Consider the following 27,429-nt stretch of genomic DNA (forward strand, 5'->3'; position numbering starts at 1 on the left):
GCACTGGCAAGGCCTAGGAGCTCACAGGCCATCTGCCCTCTCCACAGATAGTTGGCACCTGGCACAGACCAGACAAAGATCAAAACTGGAGTAGAAACAAGAAAATGGACAGGCTTTTTGAATGATTCTTGAAGAATTACTTTGTCCATAATCTTGTTGCGGGAAAATAGAGACCCCAAGGCCAGGTTTGGGGTGACTTGCATTCAAGGCTGAAGGCAGGAGTTTGAAGAGACTTCCTGGAAATATCCGCCCTGCTACAAATGAAACCATCAGTACAAGGCTCCTCTTACAATCTAGCACAGCTAAGGATAAGTGTACTTCTATTACATTCAAGGGTAAAGAAAAGGAGACATACATTAATATATTCTGATTATGCAGTTTATGTCCATTTTTTCCTCTCATATATCCATATATATATATATATATAAAATATACACACACATATATACATACATACATATATTAAAAAAAGATTTACACAAAACGGATGACTGAAGACAGATAAAACTGAGCTCTTACAGCATCACTTGGTTAATCAATTAGCAAAATATCATGATGTATGACTGAAGTATATCCCTTTTTACTTCTTGGACTTGACAACTCACTCCACTCCTCTTGATGGTGTTAATTGCTGGCTTTCTCCCCCAGAGACACTAGTCATTCACCAGTGCCTCAGTAAAGTGGCCACAATTCACGTAGATGCCTTGATACTGAATGTAGACAGATTATTGGGAGGCAGAATCACTGATAAAACTGATATTTTGCTGTAACTGTTCAGTTTTAATCTCGAAATCCCTCAGTCACATGAATATTAACCAGTAACCACTGGAAAGGGAAACAAAACAAAAAAAACCCAGAACCGGACCCCATCATCTGCTTTGCTGTCTAATAACATAAAAAGGAGCGAAGTGACCACTTGTATTCAGAGAGCATCCTAAGGATATTCTAGGATTTGCAGAATTGTATCTGCACAGTCCAGCAGGATGATTCCAATTGCAAAAACAGGACAACCAAACAAACGCTCTTGAAGAGGTTAAAAAAAAACTCCTAAAAAAGGTTTCTGGGCAAGTTGGCCCAATTTTTAGTCCCTTTTCAGATGTTGTGTAGATTCCGCCTCCCCTTCCCCCCACCCCCTCATATTACTGCAGGAAAGCTTCTGACTCAGCAGTTAGCTCTCCCTCTCCCTGCCCCAATGAAGCACCAATATATCACACAAACTATAAGGTCGTGAGCACTAGGAGTGCTGTCATTTACAAGTGAGCAGTTTAGAGTTCACAGAACTTTGCCTCCTCTCACCAAGTTTAGTAATGAAGACATTATTTTTGGAGTATGGGGCGGTGGGAGGCGGGGAGGGGGGGGGCACTGAATAGAAAAGAGAGGAAAAAAAACCCAACAAATGCGGTTGTCTTACAGTGTGAAACAGTGCTCTGATTGTGTGCATTAGAAGCAGCCTCTGCAGATTCCTTCACACTCCGCAACGAGGCTGCATTCCCATTGCTATTCTGAGCAGACAGGGCTCCTCTGCTTTGCTGGCCCTCTTCTCGAGCAGCACTGATGGATTAACTGAGCAGAATAGGACTTGTCAGAAGCAGTCAGCCGCTACGAGGGCTATGAACTGCTTTCATTAAAAATATACCACAGTGTCAGACAACATGGCCGGTTATGAAAGGACAGTGAGGTCTATTGTGAGATGACTGACAAAATCCCTTGTCTGAATAATTTATTATTAGTTACTGTCAGAGAAATGACATGGTTATGAGTGGCAAAATGCGCTCTAAAGAACAGGGCTGTCATGGTGATCATAAAACGGGTTATCGTACACCAGGATCTCATAAATCCACAGGTGATGCCTTTTTCTTTTATTCCAGCTTCAGAACCTTCCACAGGATTGTAGTTCCTCATAAAAACACAGGGCGGGGCCACTGAATGAGGAGCTTTTCCGACACCCACACGCCAATTTTGGGATGACCATTATCAACAGGTTAAATCCTCACGAATAATGGAAATAGATTTTTCACTCCCAACATGTGCTGCGTGCATCATCCATTCCATCTCCTGAGGGCACCCAATTCAGCATACACAGTGCATAAAGTTCCTTAAATGCTGAACCAGGCACAGCTTCCTCACGGTTTGCCACTGCAGGGACTGCTTGATCTTCAAGTGTGTGTGAGAGTGTGTGTACCTTCGTGCAAAAGGACATCACTGCCTGATCAGCTCTAGCCTCACGTGGTGCCCATCAAGGTAGTTGCACGATTTACTTTACCATCCACCGCTTATAGTGGCTGAATCACATTAGCACAAACGTGCTTGCTATTGGTGTTGGATACTGTAAGCACAAATTAAACCTTGCAATAAAATCCACTTGACAAACCCATGTTAATCAATCAGTCATCAGCAAGGTAAAAAAGAGTGACCAAAGTGATTTTGCCTACAGAAATATGAGCAGCCCCAAGAAACATGCAGCAACTGAGGGGTCCACAAGAGGTTTCAGTGAGTTACTGAGTCCGTGCACAGAGGCAAATCTCTATACTGTGGCTTTAGACCTACTTTTTTTGATATTATACTTTGCATCTTAAAAACTCTACTCACCAGGTGGGCACTTGCACGCAAATCTGTTCACCTCATCCTTACACACTCCGCTGTTTAGGCATGGCTGGCTTTCACATTCATCGATATTCATTTCGCAGTATGTCCCTGCGAAACCTGACATCAGCAAAACAAAGACTCGCTGAAAACCTTTTTAAAAACACATCTAATAATGCAATTTTGCTGCTCAACAAACATGGCAACGACCAACAACGCTTAACAATAAACTCTAAACTTAATGCAGTAAAGAGAGGCTTCATGATGTTTTTTTTATTACCATCCATCCTCCACATCTTTCCCTAATCACAGGTGTCAGTTGTGGCTCAGTTGGTAGTATTCCCGCTTCTTATTCAGAACGCTGTGGGTTTAAGTCCCACTCAAGAGTGGGACTAAAAGACTTGAGATTTCACAATGCAAAATCCAGACTGATGCTCAGTGCAGTACTGAGGTAGCACTGCACTATCAGAGCTGCGATCTTCCAGACAAGGGACTGAACCAAATCCCCATCTGCCCTCGATGGGTTAATATAAAATATCCTACGGTACTCTTTTGAAGAAAAGCAGGCAGATACTTGGCAGTGAGGAACTGTAGGTACAAACTACATAATACCATTAAGTGATGCAACTGGCAAGAATTGGAGGCTGATTACCAGCATTGCCCCAATGGGATTGGCATTAGGGGTGTTGTTGCATCACTGTTCCCATAAAATGGCCCTAGAGGTGCTGCAAAAATGGTCCATAAGTTTGCGGATGGGGTGAGAATTTGAGATATAAAAACTGTCAGCAAACACATCTGGATACCCTTGAAGAACAGGTCAAGCTCTGGCATTTTCATATGTTTGTAATACACTATACCACCTGTTGAGAAGGCAACCATCCCAAGTGACCATAAGAGACTGGATTATACTTGGGTGTCCAATAAGGGACAACCTGATGTCAAATCTCAAAATGTGGCCATTCAGGCTCTTCATGATTTCCACACTAGGTTGGCTGCATAAATGCAACATGATATAAACTGGAATTTATGTTCAATTAGTTAAATAATTTACTTAACATGCCATTCTTTCATTTTATAAAACCCACAGAAATAAACATGTTGGGAGTCGAGTCACTCTGACTGACCTTTGACCTAAAATATTACATAAGGAACACTACTCGTTGCTCTTGCTTTCTGTTCTGACATTTACAAAGTTAAACTAATTCACAAATTAACTTATGCTGCATTTACCTTCACTGTTTAGTTTATTTATGCCAGGATATTTCCCTGATGTCACGTCTGGGTCCGTAGTAGACTAATCACTGGAGTGTGACTATCATGATTAGTCAATGACTCAATCATCATTGTACCACATGACTACCAACCTTGAAAGCAGTTAGAGCCAATTTTTTTAATACAAATTTGTCTAGTAGTTCTGATTTATAGTAGCATTTCTATGCCTCTGCCTTGCTAATTCCCACCTGGCATACAGATGCACTTGAATTCGCCAATCTGGTCCAAGCAGGTGGCATCATTCTGGCATGGCATGGCAAGGCACTCGTTGATGTCCATCTCGCAGCGTGGTCCTGTGTAACCCACAGCGCACTCGCAGCGGAAAGAGCCCTTGGTGTTTACACATTTCCCTCCATGTTCACAGGGATTGCCTCCTATAGTAGAAATGTGTGAAAAGATCAGCCTACAGTGACATTTGCTTGGGTTCTACCAACTGAGTCCTGTGGAATATCAATAATGCATTACCAGTACACACAATTACATCTTCCTTATTCTGGGAAGCATATTCCCTCTTTTTAAAGTTATTGTCCTCCATCAGCCCTGCCAACAACAACTTGCGCTCATATAGTGCCTTTAACATAGTAAACTCTCTTCTGGTGCTGCTAGGACTACAGAACTGCCAGCCAGATTGGGTGGCAGTTCTCAAGGGCGGGACTTGCTCTACTCTTAACTAATTAAGGCCAATCCCAGCGTAATATCACTGGTGGGCAGCCGGATTTCATGCCGGCGAATTGCCGACTAATTTTCAGGGCCAGGCAGGGGTGTTAATTTGTCTCTCCAAACAATCCACCTCATGGAGCCACATAAGGAGATATGGGGAGATGGTGCAAAAGAGATTTTAAGGTGAGAGCTAAAGTAGAAAAGAGGAAACAAGGGCAAGATGTTGGAAGGAGGGAATTCTAGAGCTCAGCACCCTGGCAGATGAAGGCATGGCCACCAACGGTGGAGTGACTAAAATCGGAGGGGTGGTCAAGAGCCAAAACCACGGCAGCACAGACATCTCAGAAGGTTGTAGGGCTGGAGGAGATTTCAGAGATACAGAGAGGGGTGAAGCCATGCAGTGATTTGAAAACAAGGATGAGAACTTTTGAAATCTAGGTTTTGCTCTTAGCTTAACCAGGAAGTCAATGTCGATTAGCGAGCACAGGCACAATGGGTGAATGGGGCTTCGTGCAACTTAGGGCACAGGCATCAGAGTTTTGGATGACCTCAAGTTTACAAAAATTGGAACACAAGAGGCCAACCAGTAGTGCATTGCAGTAGTCAAGTCTGGTGGTAACAATGGCATGAATGACGATTTCGGCAGCAGATGAGCTGAGGCAGGAGCAGAGTTTGGTCAATGTTACAAAGGTGGGAATAGGCAGTCTTGGTGATGGTGGGGATGTGTGATTGAAAGCTCATGTTAATTATGACACCAAGATTGTCAACAGTCTGGTTCAGACAGTAATCAGGGTCAAGGGTTGAGTCAGTAGCTAGTGAACAGCGTGTGCGCCAGGAATCAAAGATAATGGCTTCATTCTTCTCAATATTCAGCCGGAAAATCTTTCTGCTCAACCAGAATCGAATATGCAGTCTAACAATTTAGGCAGTGGAGGAGTTCAGAAAGGCGATGGCGAGATAGAGCTGGGTACTGTCAGAATACATATGAATACTGACACTAAATTTTCAGATGATGTTCCCAAGGGGCAACATGCAGATGAAAAATAGGAAAGGCGCAAGGATAGATCCTTGGGGGACATGAGAGGTCACAGTGGGGGTGCAGGAAGAGAAACCATTGGAAGTGATTCGCTGGTTATAAATGGATAAACGAGAATGGAGCCAGATGAGTACAGTGCCACCTAGCTGGACAACCATGGAGAGGCGTTGGAGAAGGATGGTGAGATCAACTGTATCTGCAGACAGGTCAAGGAGGACAAGGGATAGTTTGCCATTGTTTCAATCACATAACTGGATATCATTTATGACTTTGATGTACTATGGCAGGGTGGAAACTTGATTGAAGGGGTTTAAACTTGGAATTCCTAGGAAAGATAGGCATGAGTTAGGGAGGCAACAATATTCAAGGACTTGAAGGGAAAGAGAAGGTCGAGATGGAGCAATAGTTTGCAAGGACAGAGAGCTCAAGGGTGGATTTTTTCAGGAATGGGTGATGATGGCAGATTTGAGTATCCCAGGTTCATGTTCTCCTGCACTACAATTGGCCTTGGACCACAAGTCAGAGAAAACTCAGTTGCAGATTCCCTTCACTGATCGCCATCCAATGGTCCCAGTAGGAAAGCACACGCATGTAGACCACCAGGTAAGGACAAAATCAAGCTAGGTCATCTAGTGAACTCCGATAGCCTGAGCTTACTCAAAGAATGGCCATTTGTGTAGGGTAACAAGAAAGGGATATTGTTCTAACTGGGTATGATTTACTGTGACACAAATCCGAGATTATAAATTACATCTTCCTTTGGGGTTGACAATTACATAGTTGGAGCACAATGCTATTGCAGTTTAATTTATCTACTGCAATAATTCTTTCCCAAATAATATCTGTAGCAACAACCTTAATGGCATCAAGGCAACTGGGTTTCAACAATTTCAAAAAACATGCACAGTGTAAAATGTTATGATGGCAGGTGACAGCCAAGTGCTCAAAAGGTTTTCCAGAATTGAGTAACAGCCGAACAACAAGTAATAGGCAGAGTGACCGAAAGCACTGCTTTTTATTTGTTAGGTCAGCGATTGCTATGTGAAAACTTCTGTCTCTCACTATCCCCATCAACCCTAAAGGGACATGAAAGGAGTTTAAGTGGTCTCAACATGGCTCTTGTAGACATGGCAAGGACAAAGGTAGTAGGAGCATGGAAACAGCATCACTTCCAAATTCCCTTCCAAGTCACACTTTATCCAAATTTTGATAAATATTACTGTTTCTTCATTGTCACTGAGTCAAAATCCTGGAACTCCCAAACTAGCAGCACTGTGGGAATACCTTCACCAGAGACTGCAGCAGTTAAAGAAGTTGGTTCACCACCATCTTCTCAGGATGGTCAAGATGAACAATAAGTGCCAGCTTTGCCAATGATTCCCATACTGTAAAAAAAATTTAAAACTCTCAATTGCTCATTGGCAGAATACAAAAAGCAACATGGCAAGAAGAAGAGCTGTCCAAGGTCCAGAAACTTACCCAGCGAGCATTCATTGATATCCTCATCACAGACAGTCCCCCTGTATCCAAGGGGACAGCTACAAAAGAAGCTGCTCTTGAGGGGATTGGTTTCACACGTGGCTCCTTCATGACAGGGGTTACTAACACATGCGTCATCCACCTGACAGAAGATCCCTAAAAGTAAAGAACCACTTATTAGATACACACAAAAAACACATTTACCACTTCCTCAAGGAAGGGGAAGGAGCAAAATTCACAGAATTAAGAATACATTTTATCAACAAACTCCAGCAAACCCCTCCCCCACCCCCACCCCCGCCCCCAGACCCCATGAAAGAATTTTAAATCAGCCCTAGTGGATTCCAATGGAACAATGTGCAATTGTTTTTCGAATTATTTTTGTTATGACTTTCTCTCTCTACCACTCCACAGAGATAAGAAGGCAAATTGAAAAAAAGGTTAAAGGGTGCTATTTCTGACTCTTGCCTTGTGATGGTGACTTTAAAGTGCACTTCATATGAGATGCTGAGTGAGCCAAGCAGTGCTGCCTACTTGTATCTATAATCCTAGAGCCCAAAATAAAGAATCTTCAATTTGATTGGATATCAGGAATTACTCTCACTGTAAAGCACAGCCTTCAAAAGACTGGAGAAAAGGGAAGGGTATTTTTTAAAACCCAAGGGTTAGCATGCATCTTAAAAAAAACTGAATCTTGTAGTTCTTGGACTACCATGCACTTGACAACCTGTACGACAATGTCTCCAGTGCTATTACCCCTCCACATGTATACATGATTAATTGGATTCCCCTCAGGCTTAGTGTTACAAATATGAAATCTGCTAGATTGTTTTGGTTTGGCACACTCTAATTTAGGATAAAATGGAGAAATGAAGGGGTTCATGTGACCTGTTCTAAATTCTGCCCAACAAGCTTGGGTGGCTTGGTGGACCCAGGTTGTTTTAATGGGAAGAAGGTGCAAGATACTTATACTTATAAACAATGACCTGAGCAGCTGTGCTGACTACGGATGGACAGTTAGTCTCCAAGTCCCAGGAAGGTGTTAGGAATGTAAGGATTTGTAGATGGTTATATATTTTTAACTGTTCATTCAATCCCAAGATATAAAGAAGTTGGGGGTCTAGAGGATATATAATTAGCATTTCTGACTGGATAACAAGGCCCATGTGATTCATGTTGCTATGGAGATAGGCTCAGAGGGAAAGGAGACATAGGAAGGCACTGCAGGTTCAGGTTTGGCTAAGATATCACTGAACCTCAGAGCTGGGCAGCCTGCAAGAATCAAGGAGAGTAGGGCATGGAGAGATTGAAGAGATCACATTCTTGAGGGCTTAAACAAGACTGGAAGATTCACCTAGCTTTGGCTAAAGGGAAGAATCTCCAATTCACCCCTCATCATGAAAATCAGTTGTAGGATTAGGAGTCGCCTCACTGGGAAGGGAAAAAAATGGAACCAAGCCCTTGAGAGCTAAGAATCACCTTTGGCTAGTTCCTAAGGGGCAGACTAAAGCATAACCATGGAGGTGGATTTTCAGTCATTTTAAAATTTAAAGGAAAACATTTCTGTAGTTTAGAGTATAAGCTGCCTACTGAAATACTGTTTAGTGAATATTGCTTTTAGTTTGCTTGTTATAGTATAAGTCTTAAAACTTGGTATCTTGTCATGGTCCTTTCACTGGATGTTTGATTTTTTTTACAAAGGTTTAGTCTCTATGAAGATCATAACGTGAGTTAATGTTTTCCTCACATTTACAAGGCACAATTATAACAAAGAGCAACTCTGCGAAGAACCCAGTTATATGCAGAGACAAAAACTGCAATTAGCAGAATACTGGGTATAGTGATACAGGATTGCAAGCACTGCACTGTGAAAATCAACCAATTGGGCTTGCCTGTATGAGTAAAGTAGAAAGTTCCATTTGTATTTTTTGACAAATGTTCTCCAGTTAAACACAAGGAAGACCAAAACCACTGTCTTCCAGCTCAACCACCAACTCCATTGCCCCGCTATTGTTTCCATCCCCCTTCCTGACCACTGGTTATGATAGTCTCGGACTGAAATGAACTGTTTGCAAATTTGTCATCATTTTTGAAAATGAACTGAGTTTCTGACCTGACATGCTCTCCATTGCCAAGGCTGCCTACTTCCACCTCTGCAATATGGCCCATCTTCTCCTGTATCTCAGTCCATCTGCTTCTGAAATCCTCATGCATTTTGTTACCACCAGTGTTGACTATTCCAACGCTCATCTGGCTAGCCTCTCATCTTGCACCCTTTGTAAACTTGAGCTCAGCCAAAACTCTGCTGTTCTTATCCGAATCCACACCATGTCACACTCACCCATCACTTGCTAACTTCCATTTGCTTCAGGTCCCCCAACAATGCAATTTTTAAAATTCTCATCCCTTTTGGTGTTCAAAACCTTTTATAGCCCAGCCTCCCCCATTTCTGTAACCTCCTCCAGACCCACAACAACTTGTATTTATATAGCACCTTCAATGTAGTAAAGCTACCCAAGGCCCTTCACAGGAACTTTATCAAACAAAATCATCAAACCACATAAGGAGATATTAGAATGAGCAAAAGCTTAGCTAAAGAGGTAGGTTTTAAGGAGTGTCTTAAAGGAGGAAAGAGAAGTAGAAACAAGGAGAGATTTAGGAAGGAATTCCAGAACTCAGGGCCAAGGCAGCTGAAGGCACGGTCACCAATGGTGGAGCAATTAAAATGGGAGATGATCAAGATGATGGAATTAAAGGTGTGCTGATATCTCAGAGTTGTTGTAGGGCTGGAGGTGTTAACAGAGGTTGAGAGGGATCAGGCCATGCAAGGATTTAAAAACAAGGATAAGAATTTTAAATCAAAGTGTTGCGTAACTAGGTGCTGATATAGGTCCGTGAGCAAAAGGGTGATGGGTGATTGGGACTTTGTACAAGTTAAGATACAGGAAGCAAAGCTTTGGACATCCTTAAGCTTATGGACGCTAGAAGACAGGAGGCCAGCCACAAGTTAATCGAAAAAGTCAAGTCTTGGGATGACAAAGTTGTGTGATGTAAAAAAAGAGAAGCAGAGGCAGAGCAGGTATATGGCCGGAAGCTTGTGTCGGGCTCATATATGACACCAAGATTGCGAAAAGTCTTTTCAGCCTAAGACAGTTGCTAGGGAGAGGAATGAAGTCAGAACAGAGTATGCGGCAGGAGCCAAAGACAATGGCTTTACTTAGTATTTAACTGAAGGAAATCTCTGCTCATCCAGTACTGGATGCCAGCCAATGAGGAACGTTGCCTTCCTCCAATTCCAGCCTCTTGAGCATCTCAGACTTCCTTCAACCCACCTTTGGCAATCATCTCCGCCTCAAGATCTGGAATTCCCTCCCTAAACTTCTCCCGTTTTCTCCACCTTTAAACTATTCCTTAAAACCTATCCTCTTTGGCTCTGTGTCTATTATTTTGCCTGATTATGCTTCCATGAAGCGTCTTGGGACAGTTTTCTACATTAAAGATGCTAAATAAATCTAAGATGTCATTGTTGTCTTTAGGATCTTTACCACATGTCAGTAGGAACACAGGAACAGGAGGAGGTCATTTAGTCCCTCAAGCCTCGTCTGCCATTCAAATTAGATCATGGCTGATCTGTGACCTAACTCCACATACCCACCTTTGCCCTACATCCCTTAACTTTAGTTAACAAAAAATATACAATCCGAGTAAAGTTAACAACCAATCCAGCATCAATTGTTATTTGCGGAAGGGATTTCCAAAACTTCTACCAACCTTTGTGCGTGGAAATGACTCCTAGCTTAACTCCGAAAAGGCCCGGCTCTAATTTTTAGACTATGCCCCTGACTATCTATCTACCCTATTGTTCCCTTTAATATCTTGTAAACTTTGATCAAATCACTCCTTAACCTTAAAAATTCCAGGGAATACAACACATGTTTATGTATTCTCCCCATAATTTAACCCTGGGGGCCCAGGCATCATTCTGGTAAATCTACTTTGCTCTCCCTCCAAAACAATATATCCTTCCAAAGGTGTAATGTCTGGAATTGCTTGCAGTACTCTAGATGTGGGTTTTGTATAACTGAACGATGATTTCCAACACCTCGTAGTCTAATCCTCGAGATATAAAGGCCAGCATTCCGTTAACCTTTGATCATTTTCAGTCCATGCCATTTTAAATAATTTATGTATATGGATCCCAAGTTTATTTGATACACCTTTTCAGTCCACAAGCACTCACTCAGCTTCCCGCTCACAGTAATGGCGTCCTCTTCAAACAAATCACTTAGATATGATTGCATGGTAACTGCCACTAAACAGGCAGTTTCTGCTAACTGTTGACTAACCTACAGTTTTTTTTCTCGCTTTAAAAGTTCCAAGTTAAATTCTAAATGTTAAACTAAATTTCAGTTTAAAACCTAGTCACCTACTTCTTGGCACTGAATTCCACTACCACTGAATTACCAATTTTACTCACCTACGATGCACTGCATTTGTGCCAACCCTGTGCCACCAATTTCATTTATGTCACAACAGTCTGCACCATCATGCAAGACCTTTACATCAAAGTAACTTGGATTCATAATCTTGGCCTGTGTTGCCTGAGCGCCATAGCTGCTCAATGAAAAGGAAATGGCTCCCATTTTTGTCTGAAAACAGGAGTCTTTCCATCCCAAGGCATCTTTGGTTCCCTTTAATAGCCTCTTGTGTGGCTGTTGAAGTGAATGTAAACGCTCAGAGCTGGGAATCAGCATGAGGGAATTACTGAACCCAGCCATGGGAGTTGTATCAGACAGTGGAAATGACAGGATGCTGCAGATGTTAGCTCAAACCCCTTAATGTGTTCCATCTAACTCTTCCCAGGCAGTTACACGGATGAGGTCACTACCACTCACTTGGTGATATGAAACAGAGAAAGCACAGGAAGCAACTAAACACTTACAGCAATTTTTTCTTGGAGACACGTGCATATAAAAAGGATGCAGGTGGCCAGTCAAAATTTCAACAGCATTCATGATGAGCAAAGATAGAATGGGGTTGCTTTTAAAAATAAAACAAAAATGGGAGGTTGCCTTCTCAGCTGGGAAAGATTATTGGCAGGAATCTGTCTTCGATTGCCACACATATGCAGAACAATTGAGTAATGCTGATTTATAAGCAGCAAGGTGTTGCAATTAACTGTTTAGCAGTACGTAAGACCACAGTCAAGCACTCATCATTCACACTGTCAGATATTCTTTTAAAGTTTGATAATTACAATGTTAATAATAACAGACCACATCAGGTTTTTACAAGTTGCAGTTGTTCTCAATGAACATTGCCCATAGTTAGTGATAATACTTTGCCCATGTGAGGAGTATGCTCCTTAATTGTAGCACAACGATTTGCTCATCAAATGGGTATCTCCTTAAACATCAGCCTTCTTTAACCAGGGAGCACTTTAAATCCATATGTTGCACCACATTCATTATCAGGGCTTGCTGCATCTTTTATTGCAGCAACCATCCTTTTCAAATATAAAGAATCAGGTGGAAGTCTTCCAAATCACTGGCTTAGGACACAAGGACATCATTAATACAGGTTCAATAAGTCAAGAGTTGCAAGGATGTTTAGTTCCATTATGGCCACTGGGGAAAACAGCTATGAACAGCTGGGCTGATGGCTCTCCAGTGGGCCATGTGCACATCTTCTTGCCTCTGTTCTGGGTAGAAGCAATGATATTGCTGTTCGGTTGTTTTCCACAAGACAAGGTGACAAGTGTTGAATGTTCCTCCTTCATGACTGACAATCACAAATAGCTTGGCCTATAAAAGCTGATTTAGTAGAATTTTCGGGCAAATATCTATTGCTTCCAGTTCAACCTGAGTATAGTACATACCTGTGGAGCCAAGTCCATTTACAGCAGGTCACCAGTTTGGCAGCACCGTTTTCAACTCTGGAGGTCAACATATCAATTGCGAATACTCAACCTTACTTCTTTCAATCTATCCTTTCTACAACATACTTGGGTTTTGAGATCAGAGTCGTCGAACCACAAACAAGGGAGGCAGCCCATACAAGGAGACATTAACATGTTCAAGGACTTTGAATAAGATGTTGAGGTTAGAGATCAAACAAGAGCAGGGTAGGTCAAGATTCAAAATGTTGAGGGAGGGTGGTGGTGGTGGTTGGGGAGGTCTGGGCAACGATCGTGGTTTTCCATGCAAGGATTCAAACCAACGTTGTTAAGCAGTGGGGCCAGGAAAAGTGGTTGAGCATGGAACAGATAAAGGAAAAAGTGGTTGAGCATGGAACAGATAAAGTGGACAGGAGTTGGCCTACTTAGTTGAGTCTGAAAATCCCATGAGCAGGAGTACTGAAGAGAGAGTAGCTGTAACTTCATAAGGTATTGAGGTCAGAATGAGTGTGGGTAGGGAGATGGTTGGCTATGGTGGGGGAAGAGAGTGGAGAGGCAAAGTACTCTCTCCACTGCCAATGTTCTGTGAATGAACTCAACTTGGAAAGAGATCCATGAGCTTCTCTGACTATGGGAATACCTGTTGCAACTAGTTCAGATGGCTGTTCTCCAGTTTGCAGTAAAAGTGGAAGGGATGAGGCTACAGGATTGAACTTGCAGATTATCAGAGAAAGAAATTGTGGCTGTTCATGTCCTCTGGGAAGACATTGGATAAACAGGAAGATTTGACCTAACCAAACACAGACTAGTTTGACTCTTGTGTAAAGTGCCCAATTTCAGTGGAAAAGAACATTGCAGAGAGACAGGTTTACAGGCTGTTCTTGCATCTTCACAACCTGGGTTTGAAACAAATGCGCTCTTTTGAGACTGAGTAAGTGAATATATTTAGGGAACATGTCGAAAAAGTTTGACTCAGTACCCAATTCAGGAAAGCTTGATACCAACAAGCATTTCTCAGTGCCAATATCTCATGCTTCAACAAAAAGGAAATGATAAGAAAAACAGATTGCATGTGATTTTTTGAGCAAGTAATTACCATAACTAGACAATTTTAATTAAATTGTCCCAGGTAGCGATAAATGAGAAGTGTTAGAATTCCCAAAACATCATTTGAATCCCCAAATTACACACATTTCCATGAATCTTCATTTTAAAACAGCTTACATTTTAGATTTAAGGAATTTTTATTTAGCTCTCAATCTTTGATCTCTAATGTAGGGTCATAGAGGACATTGAAAACCAAAGGAGGAAACCACAGAATTTTAAAGTCACTGACGAGCTCTTTGGAAATGTCTGGCACTAACTAAAATTCATAAGGTGCTGATTGAGGCTTCCAAACCCAACAATGCTGTGCAACTCAAGAGTCTTAATGTCCTTTTTCAAGCATATGATCATTATATCCTTCAGAAACCTAAGTGCTATATTTTGGGAATTTGGAGATCAAGCCAACGTACAGAACCAAAACTGTCTGACCACTGACTCAGGGTGGAGCCAGTATTTAGAACTTGAAAATGAGAAACAGAAGTTTCACTTGAGAGGAACTAGTGAAACAATATCACTTGATGCAGGGAATTGTAAGGGTACAGATCAATTAGTTTTGTCTCCTCTATAGCTCTGGCTCAGCATGCAGTATAGCTGGATTCAGGTAAAACAAGTCTAAGCCCCAGAAGTCCTACAGATACAGTTAAGCTTATTCTCCCCGCTATCCCAACATCACCTGAGGCTAACTAGGACATGACTATTTTTACTCTATCTTAAATTTAGAAACTTTAATCCTAGAACATAAGCCTTACCTGCTTTGCCAACAGGGCACTCGCAAACAAAAGATGCCACGCGGTCATGGCAAGTGGCTCCATTCATGCAGGTAGCACCGGCACAGTCATCAATGTTCTCACTGCAGTCATCACCACTCCAGCCATTGACACACACACAGTTATACCCTCCGATGTTGTTGGAGCAGGTCCCTCCATTCAGACATGCATTTGGCTGCAGTTGACATTCATCCACATCTTCTGTGCAAAACTGACCTAGATAGAGGAAAGGGATGAACAGTTCATCGACAGACGCCAAACACCTCATACATACACACAATCAAGCAGAGAATTTGGAAAGACTCATCATTCACTGTGGGCAATTAATAGCTGTTAAATTCATCCAAATATACAGGTTGTAGCACAATATATTGTCAAACTCAGTCCATATCTTTATATAGCCTGTCTTCTACATGAGATACAAAAGCAAAATGCTGCAGGTGCGGGAACTCTTGGGGAAAAAAAAGTGCTGGGAATGCTTAGAACCGGTTCTGATAAAAGGTTACGGACCAGAAACGTTAACTTCATTTCTCTAGCCACAGTTGCTGCCAGATGTGTTTGAGCATTCCCAGCATTTTCTGCTTTACTTTTAAACAAGATGCTTGTTACTGTAAAACATATGAGAAAACCTGTGCTGGACAATCAATATAATGTTCAAGCATTGACTATACAATAGCATTGGCTTATGGTCCTACATGTCAACAGCAGCATCAAAACACAATTCACACTGAGACAATGTTGCTGCCTTTGGACACAAGAACATGGGAATGTACCAGACTTGAAGGATGGTCCCAAAGATCCAACAGTGCCACTCTACTGTCTAATATCCCTTAATCACATCTTGCTGAAAAGGTATCCTATGACAGCCCCCCACTCCAAAAAATACATTCAGCAACAGTTATTTGGATTTATGGCTTGTTTTACTGAATCAGGATGTCCACTTGTGGCAACCACACCACCATCACCCCATCCCACCAGAAGCTCATGTCTCTTAATGGGGGTACGGATTGTCAGTGGGAGGCAGTAGCGTAGTTGTACTGTCACTGGGCTGGTAATCCAGAAACCCAGGGTAATGCTCTGAAGACTTGGGCTTGAAGTTCAGGAATTGAAAGTCTAATGATGACTATTACACCATTGTCGATTGTTGTAAAAACCCATCTGGTTCACTAATTTCTTTTGGGGAAGGAAATCTGCCGTCATCACCTGGTCTGGCCAACATATGACTCCAGATCCACAGAAATGTGGTTGACTCTTAAATGCCCTCTGAAATGTCCTAACAAGCCAGTCAGTTGTTATCAAAAACGCTAAAAAAAAAAAATCAATAAAACGGAATGAAACCAGACAGGCCATCCAGCATCGACCTGGGCACCAGAAACAACAACGGTAAATCCAGCCCTATCGATCCTGATTGACTCTGGACTCCATGAAGTCTCATGGCATCAGGTCAAACATAGGCAAGGAAACCTCTTGCTGATTTCCACATACTGCCCTCCCTCAGCTGATGAATCAGTGCTCCTCCATGTTCATCACTTGGGGGAAGCTCTGGGGGCGACAAGGGTGCAAAACATACTCTGGGTGGGGGATTTCAATGTCCATCACCAAGAGTGGCTCGGTAGCACCACTACTGACCGAGCCCTAAAGGACCTAGGTGCAAGACTGGGTCTGCGGCAGGTGGCGAGGGAACCAAGAGCAAAAAATACTTGACCTCATCCTCACCAACCTGCCTTCTGCAGGTGCGTCTGTCCATGACAGTATTGGGAGGAGTGATCACCGCACAGTCCTTGTGGAGACAAAGTCCCGCTTTCACATTGAGGATACCCTCCATTGTGTTCTGTGGCACTACCACCATGCTAAACGGGGTAGATTTTGAACAGGTCTAGCAACTCAAGACTGGGCAACCATGAGGAGCTGTGGGCCATTAGCAGCAGCGGAACTGTACTCAATCGCAATTTGTAACCTCATGGCCCAGAATATCCCCCAATCTACCACTACCATCAAGCCAGGGGATCAACCCTGGTTCAATGAAGAACGCAAGGCAGCATGCCAGGAGCAGAACCAAGCATACCTAAAAATGAGGTGTCAACATGGTGAAGCTACAATAGCATAAGCAGCAAGCAGTTAGACAGAGCCAAGCGATTCCACAACTAACCGATCAGATCTAAGCTCTGCAGTCCTGCCACATCCAGTTGTGAATGGTGGTGGTCCATTAAACAACTCACTGGAAAAAGGAGGTTCCACAAATATCCCCATCCTCAGTGATGGAGGAGCCCAGCACAAGTGCAAAAGATGAAGCTGAAGCATTCGCAACAATCTTCAGCCGAGTAAGTGATCCATCTCGGCCTCCTCCGGAGTTCCCCAGAATCACAAATGCCAGTCTTTAGCCAATTCGATTTGTGCCACATGATGTCAAGAAATGGCTGAAGGCACTGGACACTACAAAGGGTATGGGCCCTGACAATATTCCAGTAATAGCACTAAAGACTTGTGCTTCAGAATTTCCCACGCCCATAGCCAAGCTGTTCCAGTACAGCTACAACTCTGGCATCTACCTGGCTATATGGAAAATTGTTCAGGTATGTCATATACACAAAAAACAGAACAACTCCAACATGGCTAATTACTGCCCCATCAGTCTACTCTCAATCATCAGTAAAATAATGGGGTCATCAACAGTGCTATCAAGTGGCACTTGCTTAGCAATAACCTGCTCACTGCCCTCAGTTTGGGTTCCACCAGGGCCACCCAGCTCCTAACCTCATTACAGCCTTCGTTCAAACATAGACAAAAGAGCTGAACTCCCAAGGCGAGGTGAGAGTGACTGCCCTTGACATCAAACCAGCATTTGACTGAGTGTGGCATCAAGGAGCCCTAGCAAAACTGGAGTCAATGGGAATCAGGGGAAAATTCTCCCCTGGTGGAGTCATATGCAGCACAAAGGGAGATGGTTGTGGTTGTTGGAGGTCAATCATCTCAATTCCAGGACATCACTGCAGGAGCTCCTCAGGATAGTATCCTAGGCCCAACCACCTTCAGCTGCTTCATCAATGACCTTCCATCATAAGTTCAGAAGTGGAAATGTTCGCTGATGAATGCACAATGTTCAGAACCGTTTGCGACTCCTCAAATACTGAAGCAATGTCCAATTACAGCAAGACTTGGACAATATCTAGGCTTGAACTAACAAGTGACAAATATCACTGGCAACACACAAGTGCCAGGCAATGACCATCTACAACAATGGAGAATCTAACCATGCTCCTTGACATTCAATGGCATTACCATCACTGAATACCCCCCAACTATCAACATCCTGGGGGGTTACCATTGACCAACAACTGGACTAGCCACATAAGTGCTGCAGCTGCAAGAGCAGCTCAAAGGATAGGAATCCTGTGGCAAGTAACTTACCTCCTGACTCCCCAAAGCCTGTCCACCATCTACAAGGCACAAGTCTGGAGTGTGATGAAATACTCTCCACTTCCCTGGATGAGTGCAGCTCCAACAACACTCAAGAACCTGGACACCATCCAGGACAAAGCAGCACACTTGATTGGCACCACATCCACAAACAATCACACCCTCCACCACCAGTGCACAGTAGCAGCAATGTGTACCATTTAAAAGATGTACTGCAGGAATTCACCAAGGGTCCTTAGACAGCACCTTCCAAACCCACGACCACTACCATCTAGAAGGACAAGGACAGCAGATACATGGGAACACCTCCACCTGCAAGTTCCTCTCCAAGCCACACACCACCCTGACTTGGAAACATATTACCATTCCTTCACTGTCACTCAGCTCCTGAACTCCTCCCTAACAGCACTGTGGGTGTACCTACACCACAGGGACTGCAGCAGTTCAAGATGGCAGCTCACCACCACCTTCAAGGACAATTAGGAATGGATAAAAATGCTGGCCTGGCCAGCGATGCCCACATCCTGGAAATGAATAAAAGAAATACCAGATGGTTCACCTTATCCACATGGTCATTGTTTATTCATTAGACAACAAAGACAGGCACACAATTTAACCATATAATTACTGAAACTCATTCTCATATGTTGTCCACAGGGTTTTAACAAACAGCATTATCTGCCAACTGATTTCTCTCTACCCCAACAGTAGTAAACCCTATAAAGAACTGAGGAGAAACTCCTGAGTTGGAGTCATGAGAATGTGGAACTTGCTACCACATGGAGTAGTTGAGGCGATCATCATGAATGCATTCAAGGGAAAGCTAGATACGCACATAAGGGAGAAAGGAATAGGAGGATATGATGACACAGTTACATGAAATAGGGTGGAAGGAGACTCATGAGCAGCATAAATCTCAGCACAGATTTGTTATGCAGAATGGCCTATTTTTGTGCTGTAAATTCAATGTAATTCTTTGTAGCCCTGCAGTAATCCCACTTATACCACGGTAGAAAGTTTACTGAATGGGCGCAAGAATACTGAATGAAGACAGACTCAACTGTCTCAACCCCTCTCCAACTCCATCTCCATCTTGTGTTCTCAAATGCTGTTAAAAAGGAAGAAATTTGAACCAGTTTTTTTTTTCAAAAACAAAAAAGAAAAACACACCGTGTAAATCACCACTATTTGCTTCACATTGGTCAACTTGTTGGCCACAGTCTAAGTGTAAAACTGCAGATTATCCCCCAGCCCCCGCCCCAGCCTTGAACTAGAATCGCATCAATCTCTGCAGTCAAATGGTTGGAACCAGACCAAATCAATTCCACAACCTCATGTCTTGCTCACTTACCCTGAATACATTCCAGCTGAAAAGCTACAGTCACTGCCAAAGGGTCTGAACCAAAAACTCCTTTGTTCGCAAAGCCTTCCCCCGCTCTGCTTTCAATTAACTCCAATATCCTGTTTGCCTACCCAATTTTAAACATTTCTTTTCCCTCTAAGTTCACCCACCATCCTTTCCAATCTGTGCAATATTTTACCTTGTCCCTAATGATCTCACTCAATCACTTCCCAGTACATGTACATCATGCAATTGCAGAAGCGGTGGAGGGGTGGGAAATTGGCAGGAGGTGGAAGGGTGAAAAGGGAGTTTAAGAACCAAGATGTGATAGAAAAAAATTTAATTCATTTTGTTGGTTTGAGACCCAAGTTTAATTCTCAGCCTTCAATACTCAAAGCATTGGTTCTACTTTGGCAAGAAGTTGGCCTCTCAATTGAGGTAACTATTTGGGAAGGGGAGGTGAATGGAAAACAGTACTGGTCAAAGCTCCAGAAATATCATCTAGTCTTGCAGAGGTGACAATTGTAATCATGAAGCTCTTCATGGCCCAACCTTTCTCCCTCCCTAATTTTCTGCTCTACACTTGTGGGACCATTGACTCCAGCAGAAGTAAGGTTCCTCAAAAACCCAGCACCCTGCCTGAGTCTCTCACAGATGCTCATTCTTCCTATCAGAACTGAGGAGATGAGTGTCAGGAAGCTCTTGAATCATGCTAAATCATTCCAAGGTCCTGTCCTGCATTTTCTAACAGTCATCACCAGAAAGTAATCAAGAGCCTCGGCTGATTTTCTAATTCTTCCAGCATAAGAACAGAAGAAATAGGAAGGGTAGACCATTCAGCCCCTCGAGCCTGCTCCGCCATTCAATAAGATCATGGCCGATCATCTTGTGCTTCGACTTCCACATTCCCATCTAACCCCGATAACCTTGGATTCCTTTGCCTAAAAAGAATCTATCTACCTCTGCCTTAAAAATATTCAATGACCCCACCTCCACCACCTTCTGAGGCAGAAAATTCCAAAGGAACAGAACCCTCAGAAAAAAAATTCTCATCTCTGTCCTAAAAGGGCGACCTCTAATTTTAAAACAGTGCCCCTTAGTTCTGGACTCTGACAAAAGGAAACATGCTTTCGACGTCTATCTTGTCAAGGCTGTTCAGGATCTTGTATGCTTCAATCAAATCACCCCTCACTCTTCTAAACTCAGGTGGAAACAAGCCCAGTTTGTCCAACCTTTCCTCACAAGACAACCCACTTATTCCAGGTATCAATCTAGTAAAACTCCTTTGAACCGCCTCCAATGCATTTACATCCTTATTTAAATAAGACGACCAAAACTGCGCACAGTATGAGGTGTGGTCTCACCAATGCCCTGGACCAACATTTGACCCTCAACAACCACCACCACCACCAAAAATAGATTGAACTAGCTAAAAATCTCTTTGCTGTTTGTGGGACCAACCTTGCTGCTCACCTTTTGGTTATCATATTTGCCAATGTGAAAGCAGGGACCACACTTATTTTTGAATGTATATAAAAAGGTGTTAAATACACACAAATTTTCCTTCAGGTCCCAACCACCTGCCTGGTGGAGATAGCTTTAACAGAGTTAGTTGTCTCTTAAAGTACAGCTTGGTTCAATTGGAACTAAGCTTTCTTCAATATATAATTCAAGGCAATGCAGCAAAAACTCTTCACATACCTGTCCATTCAGGTGTGCATCGGCAATTGTATGTGTTCACTCCATCCACGCAGGTACCTCCATTCTGGCAATTATGCTCAGGGCAATCATCAATGTTTATATCACAGTCCTTCCCAGTGAATCCTGCCAAACACGAGGGAATTTAGTTCATGGGTTATTTTACAGCATAAAACATAGTCACATGCTGTAGCTAATGCGGGTGTTCCAGCACCAAATGAGCCAGTCACATTCACAAAAACATAGCCACCATCTCCATCTTTCAACAAACCCCATCCAGCACAAAGCATTGCTCTCATCTGTAAGCCATACTCTTACCAGGGAACAGTGGTCTTTGGAACACTACACAGTATCTTCTCCACTGCAGCCACCAATAAAATTAACCCAACAAACTCAATGGGAGTTGTGGGAAGCAGTTAGCATCAACTCAGAAGTTGGTGTTGTGGCATCAATGAAGCAGACTATCTAGTCTCCCAGTGCATTGTGTTATACCCAATGTGTGAAACTGCTCACTGGTAAAACCCATTTCACCAACTGGGCAAACCTATTGCATGGATCATGAAATAGGCAGGTTGACTGCTCATTTCATGAAATGGCCACTGCCATATATGAGTTTTAAAATCTTAGACATGGGAAAACTGACAGTTTTGTGAACTGTGCAGGTAGGCTGGCCATTTCAAGAAATGGGCAATTTGACTGGCAATTTCACAAATTGGGTGTAACATCTGCACAGCTTAGCCAATGATGGTTCAGACAGTCTGTGATTAGTCACTTCTACATCAAGTCATCATAGGGAAAGACACAAGGTTTCTTTTCAACTTATGCCATGTGCTTCACTTTGTACAGTTACAAACAGAAATGATTCATTCTGCTCACAAGTGGCTCTCCAAGAGCTCAATCAGGGGCAAGGGTTTTTTAAACTTGCAGGCTAAGGAGGGTGTTTTTGCCAAGTTAACGCATCAAAGCTGACAATATGGTTATCACTGTAGCTATTTGGTCTTGTCAAGTACTCTGGCATAAGGCAACTTAAATTCAAAACCAAACACCAAACTGTGGTAACCTTGTTTTTAATTTGAAATGTCATTTTGTATTGCAATTTTACTGATGTTCCAGAATATTGTCCCAGGGTACCAGCCAAAACAATTTTCCTTGCCCAATTCCAAAGTCATACCCATCTTTGTTGTAGGATTAATGCCAGGCCCAAATGAAAACCAGATACTGTGTGATGCCACTTAAACCAGAACTGTGCACTAAAGAGCTGCATTCGGACCAGCAGATCAGGTCCTGCAGCATCAGTGCTGTATGCTTGTATGCTAAGTACTTTAATCAATATCCTCTTGTACGGTTTCCAAGAAGCTTGTTTTTCTAGCACTGCACATCCTGTAACATTGCAAAGCTCAGTTTCCTGCAAATCCTTTCCCCACAGGCGACTGCCTTGCCCAGTTAGTGCGATAGCTCCTAATTGACCTTGGAGCAGAGTTAATAATGTCAAGAGGGACCCGCTATTGCAGCTAATTGTTTAAGTAATTCACCTGCAATTTCAGTTTAAATGTTTCCTCATTGGAAAAACATATTTCCTGGCCAAGATTCTCAGTCAGATTATATGAAAAAACATTTTATACATCAGCACGAGTGTTCAGCCACAAGTTCAAAGTGATAGAAAAAAAAATTACAAAAGCAAGTGCCAAACAGGGGCAGAATGCTGTGCCTTTTAAACACAAAATAATCTCCTAACCAGTGGTGGCAATAAGACCCCTTGCTTCAACTAATTGTTGATAATGCAGGGAAAAGAGAGAGAGAGAGAGAAAAGAGAGCAAGTCAACTATTCATCAATCCCCCTCCTACCCATGAACAATTATGAACAGCTAGCTACAACTGGACCAGTGATGTCCTGGGCAACACTACTCATTAGGCCACCCGAACTTTTACTGCTGTGATTATCAATGTGTTAAAGCAGCACACACATATGCACACACTTCCAACAGCCAATTTAGCCAATGCTCTGTGATTCTAGAGCATGCCTATAGCCAGATACTTGCCAAGGGTACATGGACAAGAGCAAACTGGAGGGTCAAGGTCACCAGTAGTTATCCTGTGATGGTACTCTGATCATCCCTAGATATGTAAATAGAAGTTGCAGAACTAAGACTTTTTTGCCTTCTTTCCCATTTTCTTTTTCCTCCCGAGGGTGCTGAATCAAACTGGAGTACAAGTCCTTGTGTGGAATAGACTTCAGGTTATCCACTAATCTGATGGGTCCACCAAACTGTATAGCCAGGAGATCACAAGACATAAGGTGGTCATTTGGCTTCTCGAACCTGCTCAACCATTCAATAAGATCACGGCTGATCTGATCATGGCCTTAACTTGACTTTCCTGCCTGCCTCACATCATATCTCCCAAGCCAATCAAAAATCTGTCTAACTCGGCCTTGAATTTATTCAATGAACCAGTGTCCACTGCTCACTGTGGAAGAGAATTCCAAAGGCTAACGACCCTCAGGAGAAATTCCTCCTCATTTCCACCTTAAATTGTAGACACCTTATTTTTAACCTGTCCTTCCTACTTCTAGGCTGCCCCATGAAGGGAAACATACTCTCAGCATCTACCCTGTCAAGTGCCCTCAGGATCTTCTATGTTTCAATTAGATTAACTCTCATTCTTCTAAACTCCGATGATAAGTAAAGATCCAACCTGCTCAAGTCTTGGCCCCTCCGATTCTATACAATGAGTAGGCAACAACTCGATCATCTCTATATCATTCCACCAGATGGTCAACTGTGAACTAGATGGATCTTTTTCTCTTTTCGTCTAGCAATTCCTATGTTGATCTTCCTTACTTTTTCCATCTTATGATACTCCATAAGATTTTTCAACAAACTTGCCATCACCATTACTACTTGATTGGTATCACTACCTCTTCTTTGGTGTTGCCTACTATGACACTTGGCTCCTCACCAAGGTGCTTCAATACAATACCATTCCTGATTTCCAGCTTCTGAGCACCAGCATGCTTTATGCACGGAAAACTAAAGGACAGACTGATTGAGGGGTGTTTAAAATCTGTAATGGATTAGATATGGTAAATATAGAGAAACTATTTCCTCTTAGCAGAGAAATCAAGAACAATGGGGCGTAATTTTAAAACACAGTCGAGTTATTTAGAAGGAAAATCAAGACACACTTATTCAAACAAAGGAACTCTGTGGATCTTGGGACTACTGGAGCTTTCAAAACAGAGATAAACAGCTTTTGTTAGATAGGATGTTGAGAAATATAGAACAGATAAGTGGATTTGGGATGCCTGCCAGCATGATTGAATTGAATGCTGAAGAGCTGAATGGCCTCCTTCTGTACCCATCACATACCTGGCAGGCAGTTGCATTCATAGGTCAGGTCGTCGTTGATTGGTCGGCAGGTGCCCCCATTCATGCATGGCGATGGCATGCAGGGGACATAAACACTCTCACAGCTGGTCCCAGTGAATCCTGGCTCGCACAGGCAGTGGTACGATCCTGGCAAGTTCTGGCATGTCCCTCCGTTCCGGCACAGAGCCCCAGTGCTGCACTCATTGACGTCAATCTTGCAACGGGGTCCAGTGTAGCCTGAAGCACAGCTACAGGTGTAGTTGTTTCTTGAAATGCTGCATTTGCCCCCATTAGCACACGGCTGCGAGGCACAGTAATCCACATGCTGGCAGTTTTTACCTGTTGAAAAGTTAAAGATGCTTTTGAGATAAAAGTTACCCTTTGTTTCCCCACTTCCACCACCCCAACCCCTTTGCAGAGCTTTGCACCACAGAATACAGCTATGGCTCACTGTCCACACACTCGCCTCTGAGTCAGAATGTCATGCCGTCAAATCCCACTCCAGAGCCTTTAGAAAATTCTGTACTGAGAGCACTGCACTGTCAGAGGTACCTTTTTTTTTATGTACGAACCAAAGCTCTGCCTGCTCTCAGGTGGAAATTAAAATTCTCATGGAATGCAGTCCAATCCCATGATTCACCCCTCAACTTAAAAGCTCAGGAACATGCAAAAATACAAAAACCATCGGAATGCATCAAACCAACTGGCCCATCTAGCCTGTCCCATATAGTGTAATGCCTTACTCACCAGCTTAGGGGATTTCTTTTCCTCTAGATGTCATTAAATCTCTTGAAAAAGGCAAAACAAAAAATCAAAAATCCAAAGCCAATTCGGGATCATCAATCTGGAAAATTTCTCTCCAATCTTTCAAGATTCATTTAACTCACTGCCATACGTGGGACTTTGCTAAATGAAAAATTAGCTGGATGACATGACGATATCTCAAAATAATTCATTAGCTCTGAAGATGTGAAAAATGCTATCAAAAAGCAAGCTCTTCCTATTTATTACTGTTAGCTTCTTAATTTTTCAAACTCAGGTTATATATATTTTCTTTCAATCCCTCTCCAAGTATCATTGACCCACGCTGGACAACAATTCTACAGATACTGATAGCCCTCCAAAACCACCACATCCAAGTGGCCATTCTTTTACAACAGAGTTCGTTTCCTCCTAACACACACACCATTGCAAGTACACACTCCCCTACCAACACGTTATACAGCCACTATGATCCATTACCCCTCCATAGTGATGAAATCTTCCTGATCTTTATTCTAAGTACCGCCCTACATGTTATTTATATGGGCTTCCAGAAGACATTTGATAAAAGTCCCACAAGAGACTGTTAGCTGAAGTTGAGGTAGAATCAAAAAGGTAAATTATTCACCTGATTAGGAAATTGGTTGAGTGGCAGGAGACAAAGCAAGAACAATGGGCAGGATGTGACTGATGGTATCCCACAAGGATCCATGTTGGGGCCTCAACAATTCACATTTATTTGTGACTTAGAAGGGGGGTTAGAAAGCCACATATCTAAATTTGTCGATGACAGAGAGGTAAGAGGAATTGTAAGCAATGCAGATGGAAGTATCAAATTACAAAGAGATATTGATTGATTAAGTAAATGGGCAGAACTGTACCAAATGGATTTCAATGTGGCAAATATGAGGTCATTCACTTTAGACCTCAAAAGGTTTGAACAGGGAACTTTCTGAATGGTGAAAAGCTACAAACAGTGAAGGTCCACTTGGGCTAGGGGTCCTAGGCCAACAGATCATTAAAATGTCACGAACAGGTACAGAAAATAATCAAAAAGGCTAATGGAATGCTGGTCTTTATATCTAGAGGACTAGAATACAAAGGGGGATAGAAGAATTGCTTAAGCTACACGAAGCCCTGGTTGGAGCAGACCTGGAGAACTGCCAGCAGTTCTAGGCACCACAACAGAGGAAGGATATATTGGCCTTGGAGGGAGAGCAGCATGGATTTACCAGAATGATACCTAGAATTCAAGAGTTAAACTACAAAGAGAAATTATACAAACCAGGGTTGTATTCCCTGAAATTTAGAAGCTTAAGGGGCAATTTGATCAAAATTTTCACAATATTAAGAGGAAAAGACAGTGCACATGGAGAAAAACTAGTTCTACTGGTTGCGGAGTCTAGGATTAAGGTGCATAGTCAAAAAATTAGAGCCAGACCTTTCAGCCATGAAATCAAGAAACACGCGCAACGGGTGGCAGAAGTTTGGAACTCTCCTTCCATAAATGGCAATCGATGTTGGTTTTAAAACTATTAATCTGAGATTAATAGGCTTTTGCTAATGAATCTATGAAAGGGATATGGGACAAAGACATGGATATGGAGTTGGGCTGCAGATCAGCTATCATCTCTTGAATGACAGAATAGGTACAAGGGCCTAAATGGGCTAATGATGATGTTCCTATATTGTATTTAACAGAAATATTTTTTGTTTAAATCTTGTCTTGATGGTAGCTTCCAGCTCTCAGCCTGGAGCACATGGTTATTCTTACCTATCCATCCTTGCTGACAGTCACACTCATATTTCTCGAGGGTAATGAGACGGCAGGTTCCTCGATTTTGGCAGGGATTGTTCAAACAGACATTGGCGACAGTCGTTTCACACCGCTCACCCGTAAACCCCAAAGCGCAATTACACGAACTCTGTGCTTTCCCTTCTGAGATTGAGATGCCACATGTCCCTCCATTGAGGCAGGTTGAAATCTGGCAGGGGTCCGGGTGCTGGCAATATTCACCTACAAATCCTGATCGACACCTGGGGGT

At 42.7% G+C, this 27,429-nt stretch overlaps 1 protein-coding gene across 1 annotated transcript in view; it reads right to left on the reverse strand.

Moving 5' to 3' along the window:
• LOC121288880 (neurogenic locus notch homolog protein 2-like) overlaps positions 1-27,429 on the reverse strand; it is a 163,299-nt gene that overhangs the window by 69,877 nt on the left and 65,993 nt on the right. Inside the window, exons 3-9 of the mRNA XM_041207686.1 lie at positions 27,159-27,421; positions 24,623-24,961; positions 21,258-21,380; positions 14,780-15,013; positions 7,031-7,186; positions 4,044-4,229; positions 2,590-2,703 (exon numbers count right to left, since the gene is read on the reverse strand). Of these exons, the coding sequence (XP_041063620.1) occupies positions 2,590-2,703; positions 4,044-4,229; positions 7,031-7,186; positions 14,780-15,013; positions 21,258-21,380; positions 24,623-24,961; positions 27,159-27,421 (1,415 nt within the window). The remainder of the gene's footprint in view (positions 1-2,589; positions 2,704-4,043; positions 4,230-7,030; positions 7,187-14,779; positions 15,014-21,257; positions 21,381-24,622; positions 24,962-27,158; positions 27,422-27,429) is intronic.

This window comes from Carcharodon carcharias, chromosome 16 (assembly GCF_017639515.1).
Source record: "Carcharodon carcharias isolate sCarCar2 chromosome 16, sCarCar2.pri, whole genome shotgun sequence".
Classification (NCBI taxonomy): Eukaryota; Metazoa; Chordata; class Chondrichthyes; order Lamniformes; family Lamnidae; genus Carcharodon; species Carcharodon carcharias.